Source organism: Myxocyprinus asiaticus, chromosome 32, assembly GCF_019703515.2.
Source record: "Myxocyprinus asiaticus isolate MX2 ecotype Aquarium Trade chromosome 32, UBuf_Myxa_2, whole genome shotgun sequence".
Lineage (NCBI taxonomy): Eukaryota > Metazoa > Chordata > Actinopteri > Cypriniformes > Catostomidae > Myxocyprinus > Myxocyprinus asiaticus.
In genome coordinates this window covers 26,027,501-26,044,022 of record NC_059375.1, presented here as the reverse complement: position 1 = coordinate 26,044,022, position 16,522 = coordinate 26,027,501, and the positions used below count along the sequence as shown (strand labels likewise).

The 16,522-nt window shown below is 36.1% G+C and overlaps 2 protein-coding genes across 4 annotated transcripts in view; both read right to left on the bottom strand.

Annotated features, from left to right (window-relative positions):
• epas1a (endothelial PAS domain protein 1a) overlaps positions 1-4,391 on the bottom strand; it is a 38,098-nt gene extending 33,707 nt beyond the window's left edge. For both annotated transcript variants that reach the window (XM_051668030.1, XM_051668031.1), the window contains exon 1: positions 4,042-4,391. In XM_051668030.1, the coding sequence (XP_051523990.1) occupies positions 4,042-4,067 (26 nt within the window). In that variant the 5' untranslated portion in view covers positions 4,068-4,391. The remainder of the gene's footprint in view (positions 1-4,041) is intronic.
• A 1,704-nt stretch (positions 4,392-6,095) lies between these two features.
• LOC127423589 (protein kinase C epsilon type-like) overlaps positions 6,096-16,522 on the bottom strand; it is an 88,864-nt gene continuing 78,437 nt past the window's right edge. For both annotated transcript variants that reach the window (XM_051668034.1, XM_051668035.1), the window contains exons 12-15: positions 12,538-12,676; positions 11,916-12,104; positions 10,614-10,760; positions 6,096-9,283 (exon numbers count right to left, since the gene is read on the bottom strand). In XM_051668034.1, coding sequence (XP_051523994.1) covers positions 9,137-9,283; positions 10,614-10,760; positions 11,916-12,104; positions 12,538-12,676 — 622 coding nt within the window. In that variant the 3' untranslated portion in view covers positions 6,096-9,136. The remainder of the gene's footprint in view (positions 9,284-10,613; positions 10,761-11,915; positions 12,105-12,537; positions 12,677-16,522) is intronic.

Below are 16,522 nucleotides of genomic sequence, written 5' to 3'. Positions count from 1 at the left end.
GTATTTATTGCGTCCTCTTGTGGACTAAGGAAAATCAGCTGACTTTAAAATTAGAATATTAGTACATATATATTAATATTTATATATTTATTTCATTAAAAAAGTACAATACATTTTCATGGTTCAGTCAGTACTGTTTATTTTTGTAATAAAGTTCAGCACTATTTTAATTTGAGTGTTATTTTTTCATTCAGTATAAATTTAAAAACTATTGGTTGATTAATCGGCTATCGGCAGGTACTGCCCAACTTTGTTTTCGGTATCAGTAAAATCCACTATCGGTCGATATCTAATATATACACTACTGGTAAAAGGTTTTGAAACACTTGAACGAAATGTTTCCCATGATCTTAAAAATATTTTGATCTGAAGGCGTATGCTTAAATGTTTGAAGTTAGTTTTGTAGACAAAAATATAATTGTGCCACCATATTAATTTATTTCATTATAAATCTAAAATTTAATTTTAAAAAAAAGTTTTTGAAATTGATGACTTGGACCAAATAATAAAAAAAAGTAGCCAATAAGTGCCCAACATAGATGGGAACTCCTTCAATACAGTTTAAAAAGCATCCCAGGGTGATACCTCAAGAAGTTGGTTGAGAAAATGTCAAGTGTACATGTCTGCAAATTCTAGGCAAAGGGTGACTACTTTGAAGATGTTAAAATATAACATATAATATAAGTTTTGATTTATTTTGGATTTTGTTAGTCACAACATAATTCCCATAGTTCCATTTATGTTATTCCATAGTTTTGATGACTACTATTATTCTAAAATGTGAAAAAAATTTATAAAGAATGAGTAAGTGTTTCAAAACTTTTGACCGGTAGTGTATATGTATAAGGAGTGTAACGTTCTAACGTGTGTAACGAGTGTACCGTAAAAAAACGAATCGTATGGTTCGCCACCCACGGTTTGGGAAGCATTGGCACTGCGTTCGGTTCACCTCAAGTTTAATGACGCATCTGGAGCACAAGGTTTGGTGAAGAAAAAAAGCGTCAAACAGACAGGCACAGTTACAACCTCCGCTAATACCCCTGAATGGATCAGTAAACACTCTGCCTGTGTTTCACATGGGTCAACTTGATGACATCACAGTTCTGCACGCGTTTACTAGCGTGTGTCAATAATGCACTTTGATTAATGGCATTAAGATGCCATTATAGTAATACATTGATTCATGATTAATCATTTATGCTGACATCACCCAGACAGGGAAAGAGCCGCAGGTGAGCCGAAACTGCACACACTCCTTTCCATTTTTAATATGTATCTTTCCATTGAATATGTTGAGATTAATTTGAAGTGCACTTCATGTTGATGCATGTAACATATTAGTGCAGGTAGCCTATTAAGTTAAAATGTTGATTTAGTAATTAGAGAAAATGTTTTTTTTTTTTTTTTTAGTTAAGGACCCTGACAAAAATTAACCATGGTTTTACTATAATATTGCAGTCACCATAGTTTTCTGAGCAGAAATCATGGTTTTGATACAATTAACCATGATTTTATAACAGTAATACTGTAGTTTCTTTATAGTAATCATGATTATTTTAGTATATATTGTAACCGTGACAGTAACCATGTTTATTTTGTGGTTACTATGATTTTACAACAGATTCCATGGTTAAACTATGGTTACTGTTGTAAAACAATGATTGTTATTTAATGGCAAACCTGTTGAAGTGTTTACCAAACAGATAATTCTTTGGATTTGGCAGTAATATTTTTTTTTCTGAACAAAGCAAATATCGAACCATATCGAAACCGTGACCCTAAAACCATGATACAAACTGAACAGTGGGAAATTTGAACCGTTACACCCTAATATATATATATATATATATATATATATATATATATATATATATATATATATATATACACATATATACATATATGCATATCATATATATATATATATATATATATATATATATATATACATACATATACCAAAAGAACCACTGTTCTATTTCAAACAGCATTTTAAGTGCAGTTTGAACTGCAGCATTACACACAGAGCTTAACGGCTGATTGTATTGTGATGCCTGACACACACACATGGCCTATCTTGACCCACACATATCTTGAGTGTAATTTGTGCACACATTTCATAAAAACCACCACTATATTGTAATTTATTTAATTTGATATGCTTGGGTTGGCAAAGAGAAAAAAGAGAGAGAGACTGAACAGCAGCTAATAACAGGAGTGAATTAAATTGGCTACCATATGAAAACAACATAAAGTTAGAGATTTCAGAGTAAATATATGAGTGGTGGTGGTGTAGTGGACTAAATCACTAAACTGGTAAGCAGAAGGTTGTTGGTTCAATCCCCACAGCCACCACCATTGTGTCCTTGAGCAAGGCACTTAACTCCAGGTTGTTTTAGGGGGACTGTCCCTGTAATCAGGGCACTATAAGCTGCTTTGGATAAAAGTGTCTGCCAAATGTGTAATGTAAATATTAAATCAGATTTGTTTGACATACATTACACTGCCATTAGTGTATTCTTTGCATCCCTACTTTTTGGAACACAGAAGCTGCTCACAGGTGCAAGAGTAGCACTCATAGCACACAATACAGAATGGCAAATTGTGGACATTATATATATATATATATACACACACACACACACACTACCGGTCAAAAGTTTTGAAACACGACTGAAATGTTTCTCATGATCTTAAAAATCTTTTGATCTGAAGGCGTATGCTTAACTGTGTGAAATTAGTTTTGTAGACAAAAATATAATTGGGCCAACATATTAATTTATTTCATTATAAAACTAAAATTAAAAAAAAAAAAATAATAATAATAAATAAAAGCAGCCAATAAGTGCCCAACATAGATGGGAACTCCTTCAATACTGTTTAAAAAGCATCCCAGGGTGATACCTCAAGAAGTTGGTTGAGAAAATGTCAAGAGTACATGTCTGCAAATTCTAGGTGAAGGGTGACTACTTTGAAGATGCTAAAATATAACACAGTTTTGATTTATTTGGAATTTTGTTTAGTCACAACATAATTCCCATAGTTCCATTTATGTTATTCCATAATTTTGATAACTTTACTATTATTCTAAATGTGAATATATATATGTATGATATATATATATATATATATATATATATATATATATATATATATATATATATAATAAAGAATGAGTGTGTTTCATATATATATTATGAAGCTTATTCAGCTTAATCCAAATTTTAATCAATAGCCTTTTTATTTTCACTCACTATAAATAAATGTTACAGTTTATATAATCTCTTTTTAATCAGTTTTCTCATGTCAGATCATTTTTTAAACACATGACTGCTCATGAGCGGTCAGTTGTATCACCCTGTCAGCCATGATGATTTTGGACATGCTGGCAAAATACTTCAGCACTGACACATGCCAATCATGCCAACGGATAGCCAACTAGACAGTGATCTAAACAAGACTTTTCAGTTTCATTTGCATCAAAACTGACGACACAATCAAAACATTTCTGCAGATTAAAAAAATGTACTTTTGTAACTCAAAAAGAGACTTTGGGGTATAAAATGTGCATTGGTGTGAAAAGGTTGAAAGGAAAGGGGTCTTATTGTGGATGTGCATGTGCGGTGGCATCACTGTAGCTTGTTCCTGATTGGAGTAAATAGCAGTGTTACAACTGACCCCGGTCTCCTCTATATATGATTTTACTCTTACTCAAGTTAGAGAAAAGATCACGATACAGTAATTCATCCCAACATTTAAAACTTATTTTATGATAGTTAGATTCAACGGGTAGTTAATTATTCTTATTATTCTTAGAATCCTATGATAGTATGAAAGCCAACTCTATGAACATAAAACATGGCACAAAAAAAAAAAAAAAAAAAACCTTAACAGGTCAGTGTTATGCAGTTTGCTATTTAGTCCGAAATATGACAAATCTCACCCAAGAATCGAAAAACAACGGTAAACAACACAAAATATAATAAAAAATAATTAAATAATAAAAATAGCTTAACATTTTTTAAAAAATACGTGCCTTACCTCTTTTTCTCTCTCTCTGCTGTCATGATGGGCCAATGCGTAAAATGGATTCACACAAATTTCCCCAAAAGAAAAACTTTAAAACGCGCTTCTCACAGAAACGATGATGGTGTTTGTTTGATCTCTACTCCGTAACGTCCATTCTAATGACATTTACAGTAATGACTGTGAGCGGTTAGTGCAGTCTCAGAACACTGCTGAGGATTGCACTACCTCTCCAAGTGACACGCACTAGACGGGACGCTGGTCTGATAGGTAAAGAACTCGTGAGCGCTTCACTGTGCTGCCTGTGCGCGTCAAATCTGTGCGCACTGATTGGTACACTTCACTCATTTCGCGCATAACCTCCAGCGCGGTCTAACATGCACGCGCCACGAAAAAGGTCATTTTAAGAGGCCGATATAAAACAAACAATATGAAAACCACGTGACGTGTTCAAGAAGGAGCCAAATGAGCGAAAGTTTAAAGTCGAATGCATGAGTGAGATCAGGGCTGAAATTTAATCTTTAAACGTGGACAAGCAAACAACAAAGACCATTGATCATGGAAAATAACATTGTAGTACAGCTTTTCCAGGAGGACAGCCGGATCGCAGTTCCCATTTAAAGGGATAGTTCACCCAAGATAGAACATTCTCTCATCATTTACTCACCCTCATGCAATCCCACATGTGTATGACTTTCTTTCTTCTGCAAAACACAAAGATTTTTAGAGGAATATCTCAGCTCTGTAGGTCCTTACAATGCAAGTGAATGGTGACCAGACATTTGAAGCTCCAAAATCACATAAAGGCAGCACTAAAGTAATCTATAGGACTCCAGCAGTTTAACCCATGTCTTCAGCAGCGATATGATAAGTGTGGGTGAGAAACAGATCAATATTTAAATCCTTTTTTTTTTTAAATCATAAATCTCCACTTTCACATTTTAAAAGTAAAAGTAGAGATTTATGGTAAAAAAAAAAAAATAAAAAAAAATGACAGGTGACATTTCACTTCGGAACTGCCCTGAGACGTGTAATAAGCCACATTTTATTTTGCGTAAATGTTGCCACAGTCACGCAATGTTTGTTGAATGAGAGAAGGCACTCACAAACTGAATGTCAGAGCACCCAGCCCCTTGAGAAAAAAAATGTCAAAATAAGCTTTGAAGAAAGTTAGTAATGTTGTTGGTTTTGTGAATTGTTTTCTGAAGTTTGCTACCAAACCTTGCTGTTGAGCAGATAAATTCTATAAAATTCATAATTAATATTTACTTAGATTCCATAATTATTATAATAATTATTATTGGTGGTTTTATAGTTATTATAATTAATAGTTGCATAACAACAACAACAACAACAATAATAATTCAGCAAATAGGGAGTAGAAATTCATAGATATTATTTAAATATGAAGGCAAGTGCAGAATAAATGACATGTACACATTTAATTACAAAGGTCTTTTGTTTATATATATATATATATATATATATATATATATATATATATATATATATATATATATATATTTGCAACATGAATGATAATTTTTGACTTCATAACTGTCCAATCTGTAGAAGTAGCAGGCATAGAATTCAGTTTTGAATGAATACATCATATTCAGTTGGGCGGTCACATACGGTCTAGTCGCACTAACATTTCAACATATCTGAAGCTCAAATCAGATTTGAAATTCCACCTCTGCATATGGTCTCCTCACAGCTGACATGCGACACTCCATTTGAAATGACTGACCTCTGGTCTGTCATATGCAGTGAAAAGGCGGGTTCAATGCAGTAAGATGAAATAAAATGATCTGCAAAAATGTAACGAGTACTTTTCAAGTTTAAATAAAATTGGAAGGAGTAAAAATTGCTATTTATTCTTTGGAAATGTAATTAAGTAAAAGTACAATTATTCAGTTTAAGTTGCACTCGAGTAAAGTACAAATAGCAAATAATAATACTTAAGTACAATATAATTTTTACTCAATTACTTTACACCCCTGCTAGTGTGTTTGTGCATACTGAAAGATATATTTACTTCCAACATATCACCAAAGACTGCATTTTTTCATACATCTTGGGTTTTAATAGGATAAACAGAACATTCACATCCCTTAGACGACAGTACATTTGGCACATAGTAAAATGCTTACAATGAGATAATGCTAATGTATCCAGAAAAGAAATACCTCGGTGCACATAAAGCTTCACCATACAGATACTAAAGTCCAATACCAGATGTAGTATATAATACAGCACTATCATACATATGAAACATTTATGTACTGTAGTTTAATACTGTATGCACGAATATTCAATATTCAGCCAGAGAAATCTTTGCACTTAGTTTAAGAGGTAATCCTTAGGTTAGTTTATTTACTTTATTTGACTATAAAAGACAATCCCATGGATGATTCCTATATATCAAGTTCATTTCTTTACAATTCAAAAGGAAACCAAGAGGAAAAATAAAGTTGAAGCACTGAGGAGACATTTGGCATGGTGCGGTGAGACAGGCTGCTGTGGGCGAGAGACAGGAAGGTGCCTGCAAAAGAAAAGGCTTCAACGACGATGAGCAACATGACCTAGCTACCAAAATCAACCCACAGACAGATAAAAAAAGTAACAAAACAGTGAAATGTTGAACAAGTGAAATAAAAAAAAAACTAAAAACTTTAGAGGCAAGGACAGCAATCTAAAAGAACCACTTTTAAAAAGAAAACAACACTTTTTGAAATTGCTGTTGAATTGCTGAAGCAAAAGTCATCACATTCCAGAAGGTTTTAATTAGTACGCCTGAAATGTACCCTTTTCTTTTCACTCACCTCCCCTTTAAAGTCTTTCACATTATACAAATAAACGATTAATCTACAAGTAGTTCACAAAAAGTAAAAACAAAACTGAATAGGTCAAAAGATCTATGGAGGTGTTTAACAAGGCTTAACTGTCTGAAATAAGAGAACACAAAAAGACACTGGGAAATTATTGACTTATTGACACAAAGGGAAGCATAGCTACATGTATATTGAATAAATTAAGAGCTCAAACATTAATTTACTACATTCCACAGCTTATGTATTTCAGCACACTATAAATATGAAAGTAGCATAGAGAGATGTAACCAGCAACAGAAAGTGTAGGTGCAAAAGAGAGTGAAAAAGCCTTTGGTGAAGCTCTAACCTATGGAGCACTCACTCTTCACTGTTCGAAACCAGAAAATCAGTCTACACCAGAGGAACTGACAACAAGAACACGAACAAAAAATAAAAATAAAATTAAAAATAATAATAATAATAATGAAAGAATGGGGAAAAATGTGTTCAGGGTATTGCACATATAGATATCAAAATGTTTTTCTTTCCATAGACTTATGCTACTCAATAACAACACATTTTGCAAGACCATGCAACAACTGCCTACTCTACGAAGCTTTCACAGGCTTTGGAGCAAATACTATGTACATGTTACGTTCTGTACAGAAAGACTGGACAGCTATGGGTGCTGGTCTGTCTTCCCACAACTATACTTTCTTATGCATAGTGGTGGGGCACGACACGCATACACACTCACATACACACACACACACACACCGAGCCTTTACACAGTCAAGCGCAAAAGGAAAAGCCATTGCAAAACAACATGAAAACAAGAAAAATTGTAGAGCTTCAGGAAAGCAAGACCTCCCGCTCTCATTCATGCAAACACATGCATACGGACACATGTCATGCACACACCTACTCAGGCCAATGGAACACATCGTAACACAACCTATATACAGCAGGTTATCATTCCTAATGGGCCTTCATAACACTGTCATAGAACGTATATATATATATACTGGTGGCCAAAAGTTTGGAATAATGTACATTTAGCTGTTTTGGAAGGAAGTTGGTACCTTAATTCACCAAAGTGGCATTCAACTGATCACAAAGTATAGTCAGCATATTACTGATGTAAAAAAAACAGCACCATCACTATTTGAAAAAAGTCATATTTGATCAAATCTAGACAGGCCCCATTTCCAGCAGCCATCACTCCAACACCTTATCCTTGAGTAATCATGCTAAATTGCTCATTTGGTACTAGAAAATCACTTTATATCAAACACAGTTGAAAGCTATTTGGTTCATTAAATGAAGCTTCACATTGTCTTTGTGTTTGTTTTTGAGTTGCCACAAGATGCAATAGCTTTTGAGGTTTTGTGGGATCAGCTAGACTGTAAGGTGCGTCAGAAGTGCCCGACAAGTGCTACAGGAAGCGTGAGGTGAAATGACACCTGAGTATCTGGACAAACTGACAGCTAGAATGCCAAGGATCTGCAAAGCTGTCATTGCTGCACGTGGAGGATTTTCTGATGTTCTGAAGACGTTTTTTTTTTTTTCAAATTATAATAGTAATTTTTCACGTTATTAATGTCCTGACTATACATTGTGATCAGCTGAATGCCACTTAGGTGAATAAAAGTACCAATTTCTTTTCATAAGAGCAAAATCTGTACATTATTCCAAACTTTTGGCTGCCAGTATATATCCTACAAAGTTCTTTTTTTAAATGTCTTTTTATATATATTTATAAAATTGCTCCCAAAATGTCACCTGAATACACAAAAAGGCATTTGACTGCACAGCACAACATGTTTCATTCATTGTCACGTATGCAGGGTATATTCTTCCAAGGGCACAACCGCTTCCATCAGGGACTATGGAGACCTGACTGGTGTCCAAATGGTAGTACAATCATTGGTATTGTCAATTTGGTTTAAGGTAGTGCGTTCCGACCCTTCCTTCTGGGGCTCTGGAGGACATTCTTTTCTGATTGGTTTCCAAACTTGTAGCTTTTTGAAACATTACAGTGACATTACTGTAGAGGCCTGGTACTGTATGACATCCACTGTTATGAGAATATGCAGTACAAATGTTTCTCTTTTGGAGATACAGAGAAGAATAAAAGAACGAAAACAGCAGTAAAGGAGAACTGAATTCCGGCTCTTCTGTTCGGAGCCCAACCTGTGGCGTCTTCAGCACATCTGTGGAGAGTGTATTAATGTATTGGGTGGCGATGTGGGTATGTTTACTGTGTGTTTTTATTTGAACTGATAGGTGCCAGGGCTTTAAGATGAAGCCTCCTCTCCAAAGTAAGAGAAACCCTTAAATTCATCCTGGTTGATTTGTTTTATGATGGCCTCGTCAACTGGTGTGAGCACAGGGTCCTCGCGAGTGAAGTCTTGGTCGAAGTTATTCACATCACGCTTGGTTTTCTACAATGAGAGAGAGACAAACAGAAAAACGTATTTGTATAAGGTGTTCTTGAGGGCAACCTCTACAAAATAATAATAAAAAACAGGTTAGACCTGCATGGCATTTTCAGGTTTTCTCTCATGTGCTGTTATAAGAAACAAGGAAGATTTCCAGTGAAAGGAATAGTTCAACAAAATATGAAAATTCTGTCAATTATGTTACTTATGACATTGTTCCAAACCCGGTTGACTTCTATCTTCCGTGGATCACAAAAAGAGGAATTTAAAGAATGTTCTGGTTGCTATTTTCCATGCAATTACAATGAATGGGGTCCATACATTTAATTTCAAGCTGCAAAATGGAGGCTTCAAAGTCATATGATAGCTTCGCGTGAGAAACAGACTGAAGTTTTTATTCACTCAAAATCTTGAAAACTGCCCTAGTTTTCCTTGGTGTGGTTATAGAAGCCGTTTGGGAACAAATTGTTGTTTTCAATTAATCACTTGATCTTGTTAAAATAAAACAAAAACAAAAAACAGTCTGAATGATTTGTTCATAAAACAGACATTGATATTGTACTTCTCTTATTACAAATTAAGGAGAGCTGGGGCGGATGTCAACATTTTCAGTGAATAATGACTTAAATTTCGGTCTATTTGTCACCCAAAGCTGGTGTGTACAACTTTTATTGTCTTTTGCATCTTAATTGATGCTCGAAAGTTCCAGTCCCAATTAATTGTAATTGCATGGGAAAAAGTGACAAGCACATTCTTTAAAATTTCTCCTTTTGTTTTCCATGGAAGAAAAAAAGTCATTTGGAAAAAATGAGGGTGAGTAAATGATGACAAACATTTTCTTTTTTGGTTGAACTATCCCTTTAGGTTCTACAGGTGCATATTTAAATGTAGAAAGTTGGTTGGTAAGCGGTGAAAGAATGCCAGCTCGAAGTCACTCAGAGGGCAAGAGATCAAGTAGCGGCCGCCTTTCCCCTTAACCATCCTGTAACCTCTCAATTGCAAGCACACCCACTTGCATACACACACACACACACACACACACACACACACACACACACACACACACACACACACACACACACACACACACACCGTCAGCCCATCCCCCCGCCATGGGAAAGCAGAAGTCGAGAAGTGCCGTTGTGGCATCTGACTTTCAGTTTAGACCACAAACGCTAAAGACAGAGAAACATAAAGTCAATGTGTGCATGCTGTGTTGGTGTGTTTTGGAGACAAAATATGTATTAATTGAGCAGTTGTGACATGTGTAATCATAGTGAGTACTTTGTGACTGCGTGTTAGTTTCTATGTGTGAGAACGCAGGAACGCTTACGATGCGAGGTTTAAAGGGTGGTTTGATCTTCCTCTGCTCCAGCAGCACCCAGTCAATGTCTCTGAAGAAGGGGTGGACTTTGATGGCTTCCTCCAGCCCCTGGGTCACCACACACCCCAGACGCTTATTAGGGCTCTTTGTCATAAACTGAAGAAAAATAAAAGATTTCATGTAATGCATCACGTAATTTAGAAAAAAAGGGGCTGTGAGGGCTAAGTAAAGGGCTATGAACAATCAAGGTGCTGTAAGCAATTTGTTTGGAATAACACACATTAAAATGTCCATCTCTGACATACTGTATATCACTGAAATAACTTTCCTGAATAATGGAGGGAGGTTGAAAGTTAGTAAAATGACTGACCGTAACTACTTACGACACCTTTAAAGGAATATTCCGGATTCAATACAAGTTAAGCTTAATAAACAGCATCTGTGGCATAATACTGAATACCACAAAAATTTATTTTGACTTGCCTCTCCTTTTCTTTGAAAAAAAGCAAAAATCTATGTTCCACTGAAGCACTTACAATGGAAGTGAATGGGGCCAATCCGTAAACGTCAAAATACTCGCTGTTTCAAAAGTAAAGCCACAAGACATAAACAGTATGCGTTAACATGATTTTAGTGTGATAAAATCGCTTACTAACCTTTTCTGTGCAAAGTTATAGCCAACATTACAACTTCGTCACCATGATGTAATGTCAACAAACCCTAAAATCCCAAAATGACAGTAAAAACGTTGATATAAAAAACTTTACATCTCAAATAATACATAGGTTTTAACAGAAGAATTAATGTAAGTACTTTTATAAAATTATAAGCTTCACATTTCTGCCTTTAAACCCTCCAAAAACGTCACTGTAACCTTGATTTTTCCTTTTGTAAAGTAAAGGAGGGACGAGTTGAAATTGTTTTTTTTTTTTTTTTTTTGGTTAATCAACATTATGCTACAAATACTGTTGATTGCGCTTAACTTGTATTGCACCCAGAACATCCTTTAAATATACCACTTTGTGTTCATAAAATTAGTGTATTTGTAAGTCGGAGGTAAAAGTACCAGAACACAGGGATGGATGAATGAGGAAAACAGGGAAAGGGGAGGTAATGAACAGAGGAAGGTTGAAGAGGACAAAGGGAAGTGAAGCAGGGCGTATGACCGTACATTGAAGCCCAATGCAGCACTGCAGGAAAAGAGAAGATTACGAACAGAGGTAGAATAAGAAATGAAAAAAATGGGCCAACCACAAACCACATTGACAAACAGAATAAATCATGTCAAGAAAAAAAAAATGGGCCAATTACAGCTTTCAGAATGCTGACTGATTCTTTGCTGAGCCACACAGGATAAAGAACGTCATCATGGAGAATGGACTCAAACAGGTCGTCCTCATTGTCAGCTTCAAATGGAGGTTGACCAGCCATCATCTCATACATGAGCACGCCCAAAGCCCACCAATCCACTGATGGCCCGTACTCCAACTCCTGCAGGATCTGAAAGAGAAAGACATAAAGATCTGTGTCAAGATGACGTAAAAAACAACTGGTACTGGTTTTCTCCATTACGGTTTGCTAGGCTGAATGTTTTACATTTACATTTATGCATTTTGGCCAACACTTCAAACACTTGATCAGTTTGTGTGTTTCCTGAGATTAAAACTCATGAGTTGGGCTACATGAGCATACAGTAGCTCAGCTGTAATGGCCTGCAAAAGGCAGTCTACACATTTTGTCAAAATTAAGTTATGACCAAAATGGGGCCTCTTAGACCATGATCTGTCCTGTGACAGACGGGTTTGGCTTAAATATGAACAAAAAAACAAAAAACGGAGAGACTATTTTATAATCCTTATTTGGCTGGGCAATCAAAAAACTTTAAAGTCATTACTGTGTTTTGTCTTTGTAGGGTAGTGTAATGGAGTTGTACCTCAGGGGCGATGTAGTCAGGGGTCCCACAGAAGGTGGTGGTCGTGACGCCGTTCAGAATGCCCTCCTTGCACATCCCAAAGTCAGCCAGTTTACAGTGGCCTTCAGCATCCAACAGAATGTTATCCAGCTTCAGGTCTCTGCAGTGACAAGGAATTTAAAATGAGACACAATTAGACCATAAATATTTTTTCTTTTTTTGTGCCTAGCTTAAACTTTTCTAATAAATTGTTGAGCCCTTTAAAGCAGTGTTGTGAAGGGCTCAGCATGCTTGTGAGACAGTAAGCCAGAGGTTGGCAACCTATTGCACACATGCTAGCATTGGCACGCAAAGGGGTAATCACTGGCATGCCAGCAAAGGCGAGAGAGTAGACTATTTTATTCATATGAAATTCCGCACCTGCATTCCAATCTACTTCTTGATGTAATCCGTCCTCATGATCACGCAGCATGTTTTCATGAGCTGAATGGGAGGCTAAACAAAAAGATAAAATGTGACGAGACTGCAGTATACCCAACAGACTCATGCAGCGGTGCAAGCCATTCACGCATTACAAGCCAGCAGCGCTTCACGTTCGGTTAAGGATTTGCTTTGGTCAGGCTGCGCGGATGACAGCCTACATTCCTTGTTCCATTTGTTTCTTTTTGCTTTCAGAACAACACGTGATGTAATAAGGAAACACCTCTATTAATCCTTGAGATGCCGCATACAGGTACGCCCTCCTTAAACCATGGTCACACTCAAACAATTAAAAGAGAAAACATAAACCCACATCGTGGGGTTCAAAAATCTATTCAAAATCTAAATTAAACCTGGACATAAAGTTTTAGGATTTTGCAGGTGTGATTCACCGAAAAGGTCAAAATAGTTGATCGGCTTGTGATGCAAGAATGGCTTGCACGTCACACTCCCTGATTCAGCTGATGAAAACACTTGCGTGATCATGAGGAAGGATTACATCAAGATGTAGATTGGAATTCAGGTCAGGTGTGAAAAAATGTATATAAATAAAATAGCCTGTACCTCTCTAGCTGTTGCTTATGTGCTAGTAATTACCCCTCTGCATGATTTTGAAAAATGTATGACATAATATAATAAATATTTAAGATTCTACACAATTTCGTGATCAGTAATCAAATAAACACATTTGTGACATTAACTGTGTTAACTCATTTTGTACAAAAGGACAGGTTTTCTTTCATTAAAGCACTTTCACAAGATGCTCTGTGAAAATTCACATGTAGGATCATGATTATATCATAATCATTAGGTTTTGCACGCATTTTTCACTCAAACTGTTATGCTGCCTGTATAATTTGTAATGAAAAATAAACGATTATAATAGAAAAATGCAAAATAGAAACATTTTCACAAGTGGACTCAAACTTCAGAAAATCACATACATATGCATGTGGTGCCGGCACAGCCATTGATCAGGAAAATAAAAAATGGCACTCCATGTCAAAAAGGTTGCCGACCCCTGCAGTAAGCTGACAGCTGATCTGAGGAACCTTGAGGGCCTGAAAGTGCTGTAGACCTTTACAACAAACACATGGCACTTGACCTGCTTATTGCTCCATTTCTGAGATGGCTGAATGTTAATCTTGATTTCAGAAGTACTCAACATGGTGTACCACAGCCTTTGAAGATGGCTTTAAAAGGCATGAAAAACATCTTCAAAGAGCTTTATAACAGTATTAAGATCTATAAGTCGAGCATAAGGTAAACAACAGCAACACAGGGCTGTATGCTGGATATTTCCATTGCTGTGCCAATATAGGGGCCTTACCCAACAGGCCACCTAGGATGGTAGATTTCATCTGTGTGTCCCCGCAGCACTTCCCTCACCATCCTAATATCTTTCTATGGGTGAATGTCAAGAACATGTATATGTTATGTTTTTAATCCAAAATATAAAGGAAACATTAAGAAATGATGGGTCCTATTTTAAGAGCACTAGCGCTAAATGCAGCACTATGACGCTATAAGTCCTTCACGCAAAGTCAATGGGCATGGCCATGAAGTTTTGGTATTTTCGTGCAAGCATGCACAAAGTCAAGGCACAAGTTGGTTTGGCGAAAGTGTGCACAAAACGCTAATGGGCTGGGTCAAGTGCAATTTAATTCTGAGGTTCTTCTCCGGTTATTCCACCATCTGCGTCCTATTATACAGTCCATTCCTTTAAGCACCAGTGATATAAACAAAGACTGCACATTCATAAGAAGTTTGTATGATTGCAACGCACTTCACTTCTACCGGTCGGTTTTGATTTAGAAAAATGTAATTCATTTATGAAAACAAAAATATTTCCAAAATTATAAATTTTTAAATGTAACCTAATGTGACCTATGAGATTCACCCCAATACTTCCAATCTATAATAGCCACATAATATAAACACATATTTAAGAGCCTTACCTTTGTTCAAAATCTGTACTTAAGAACATCGGGATGGGTTAACAATTGTGCTTAGAGCTATAGAAGACTCCTGCGATATAGCTGAACACCTCACAAAAAGCACACGATAATATCAGAATTGCAGACTTGCTCCAGTTGCCCCAGAGCAGATAGGCTGTTTTACTAGGGGGGAAGTTTGTGCTCGTTGCTGTAAAGTCGAAAAAGCACATGGAGAGATTTATAATGCTATTTTAAAGGTTAAAGGATAAGACCTCATTACGTGTCAGTCAGGTTACAGACAGCGGAATCTGGCAGAGGACATTTATTTGCAAAGGACTTTTTAAAAATGTAAAAACATTAAATACGGTCAGCGGGGTCAGTTTGAAGAGTTCATTAAGACATGCCAGCCATGTCAGTTATGTGATTATGTGCAGTGTTTCTACAGGATTTTGCATGATCAGACAGCTCATTTCATCACAAGTGATCTGCAGACATGCAGTAACAAAAACGAATGTATACTTATCTAAATACAGTAGGGTTCAAAAGTTTGAAACCACATTAAAAACCTGGGATTCAAAATCAAATTTAAACAAAAGACTTGTAATGTAAAACTAAGAAACATTATTGTGTAAAATAAATTTAAATATTTAAGTACACTATTTCTGGGGCACTAATATAATCAGCAAATTTGCGACATTGTCCATGTTAACCTCTTTTGTAAGAAATGTCAGATTTCCTTGCTTTTATTGAAGCACACAAGATGCTCTTTGGAACATTGTCAAATCATCCTGGGATATTTACACAAACTTGTGGAGTCCATGCAACTCAAGTGCATGCTGTCATTAAAGCAAAAGGGGACATACCACATACTAAAAAAATAGAAAATTAGAAAAATTTCATAAGTGGACTCTTTGAACTCCATTGTATGTATAGTGATTTGCATATATCTCATAACAAACAGGTATGTGCAGGACACCAGTGTATGCCTCTGGATGTGCACACTGTATGTGTGTGTGTGTTTGTTTGTGTGTTACACACACCTGGACAAACTGGCTGGGACCTGAACGCAAGCAGGAATGTTCAGAGGAGCTAATCTGATCGTTATGCCTGATAAATCCTGTTTTCTCAGTGTGTCAAAACAAAATAAAGATAAGAAATGAAAAAATAGAGAAAAGGCCCAACTGAGCCTGGTGACCGCATGCTCAGGTCAATCTCTCGAGGAAACTGCCTCCCATGTGCTCTTGAACTTCAGTCCACAAAGACACTGACACTCCAGCAAGGGTATAAAGTACTTGAGTAAGTGAACATCATTGCTATACTTAAAAAATCACCCTCATGTTGTTCTATTACTTTCTTTCTTCCATGGAACACAAAAGGAGAAACTTAAAAGAATGCACTGCTCTTGTCCATGCAATTACAAAAATAATATATTTTTTAATTTTTGGAAAATTTACAACAAAATGACCCATTCACTTTCATTGTCATTCTTTTTCATACCAAAAATGTAAATGGTCACCACACAGAACAACTTGAACATTCTGCTACAATAGAAAACTCACTTGTTCCATGCAAGAAAGAAACTCATATGG